The sequence below is a fragment of the Neltuma alba genome, unplaced genomic scaffold, assembly GCF_004799145.2.
Source record: "Neltuma alba isolate B1F8T4 unplaced genomic scaffold, ASM479914v2 tig00012326_pilon, whole genome shotgun sequence".
Lineage (NCBI taxonomy): Eukaryota > Viridiplantae > Streptophyta > Magnoliopsida > Fabales > Fabaceae > Neltuma > Neltuma alba.
In genome coordinates, this window is record NW_021636836.1 from 31,983 (window position 1) to 33,853 (window position 1,871).

The 1,871-nt window shown below is 35.3% G+C and overlaps 1 protein-coding gene across 1 annotated transcript; it reads left to right on the forward strand.

The window, feature by feature from the left end:
• The first annotated feature begins 883 nt into the window (after window positions 1–883).
• On the forward strand, window positions 884–1,570 carry LOC114726041 (uncharacterized). Its single transcript, XM_028912615.1, has 2 exons — window positions 884–1,119; window positions 1,204–1,570. The coding sequence occupies exons 1-2, from the start codon at window positions 884–886 to the stop codon at window positions 1,568–1,570; spliced, it is 603 nt and encodes a 200-aa protein (XP_028768448.1).
• The last annotated feature ends 301 nt before the right edge of the window (window positions 1,571–1,871 follow it).

The window sequence follows — 1,871 nt, forward strand, 5'->3', positions numbered from 1 at the left end:
CTTATTAGGCACGAAGAAAGGCAAAACAAGTTATTGAAGGTGATTTTGTAGATGAGTATAAGAGACTATGGGATTACAACAATGAGGTCCTCTCAAAAAGTCTTGAAACTACATTCAAAATTTTGACAGATCATCCCTTTATTGATAGAGCACCAAGATTCAAAAGATTATGTCTTTGTTTGGATGCTATCAAGATAGGATTTTTAGCAGCATGTAGACCAATCATTGGCTTAGATGGATGCTTTTTGAAGGGACCTTATGGTGGAATATTGCTGGTAGCAGTAGGACGTGATCCAAATGAGCAGTATTTTTCTTTAGCAATAGCTATTGTTGAAGGTGAAAATCGAGATTCATGGTCATGGTTTCTTGAGCATATTCTAAATGGCATAGGAAGAACACAAAGATGGGTCTTTATTTCTGACCAACAGAAGGTAATTGATAGGCATTTATATTTCTTTTATCCATATGCATTTATGTCTTTTGTGGTTTTACAATATATTTTTTGTTGTTGTAGGGATTAATGCCAACATTTGAGTCACTTCTTCCTGAAGTTGAGCATCGCTTATGTGTTAGGCATTTATATGCCAACATTAAGAGTAGATATAGTGGTGGGTCTGTGATTAGAGATTTGGTGTTGCAAGCTGCGAAAGCAACATATGTCAATGGATGGAAGCAAAAAATGCATGAGTTGAAAAATAAATCTAAAGAGGCTCATGATCATTTGATGAAGTTCCCTCCATAATGTTGGACGAAATCTCATTTCAATGAATATCCAAAGAGTGACATGATTATGAATAACATATCTGAATCATTTAATGGGAGGCTTTTAGAGGCTCAAGAACTTCCAATCATTAGTTTATTAGAATGGATTCGCACTTACATCATGACAAGATTTCAAGAGAATAGAAAGAAGGCAGAGAAATTTAGAAGTCATGGAAGCGTATGTCCGAATCCAAGACGGAGGTTGGACAAAGAAGTTAGTCAATCACGAAAGTGGGTTGCACGACAAGCAAGAGAATTTGAATTTGAGGCCTCGTGTTACTCGCACAAATTTTCAGTTGACCTTGCTAGTAAGAGTTGTACTTGTAGATGGTGGGATTTAACTGGAATACCTTGCAGGTTTGTTACAAATTTTAGAGTTATGGTTGAATATTTGAATTGTAGGCATGTAATTATTAACACATTATTAATTCTTAATTGCAGGCATGCAGTTAGTTCAATTTATGCAAAAAGAAAAGACCCTCATGATTATATTCATCCCTACTTGAAGATAGATGCTTATGTTGAGTGTTACTCTCCCGTGGTGAAGCCAATTAATGGACAAGAAATGTGGGAAGTAACAAATAAGGAGGAGATGGACCCTCCGTCCTATCATAGAAGACCAGGAAGACCTCCAAAATTAAGAAAAAGAGCACCTGATGAGCCTTTCCAACCTAATAAGATTCGAAGGACATCCTCAAGACTTCGTTGTTCTTACTGTAAAAACTATGGGCATAATAGAAGAACATGCAGTGCCAGTAGAAGTTCACAACAAGAGTCTACCAGTACAACACCTCCATCACAACCCTAATAATAGAAGATCCTTTATATGCATATGTGGTCTAGGCCTTTTTGGAACCTTGTTGGATTTATTTGGAACTTCTTTTGATGTTTTTGGAAATATTGTGGATATGTTTGTAAAGTCTTAGATGTATTTGGAATTACTTTTTTGGATAAAACATTAAGTATAACATTATGATCCATTTTGTATCTTTATAACAGATGAAATATAGAAGTAAGATAATTTGAAGAATGCAACTGATGGTGCTAATAATTAATTAGTTATCAGTATTTGATATGGAGAAGATCAGGTTCACCTCGGTAAAATGACA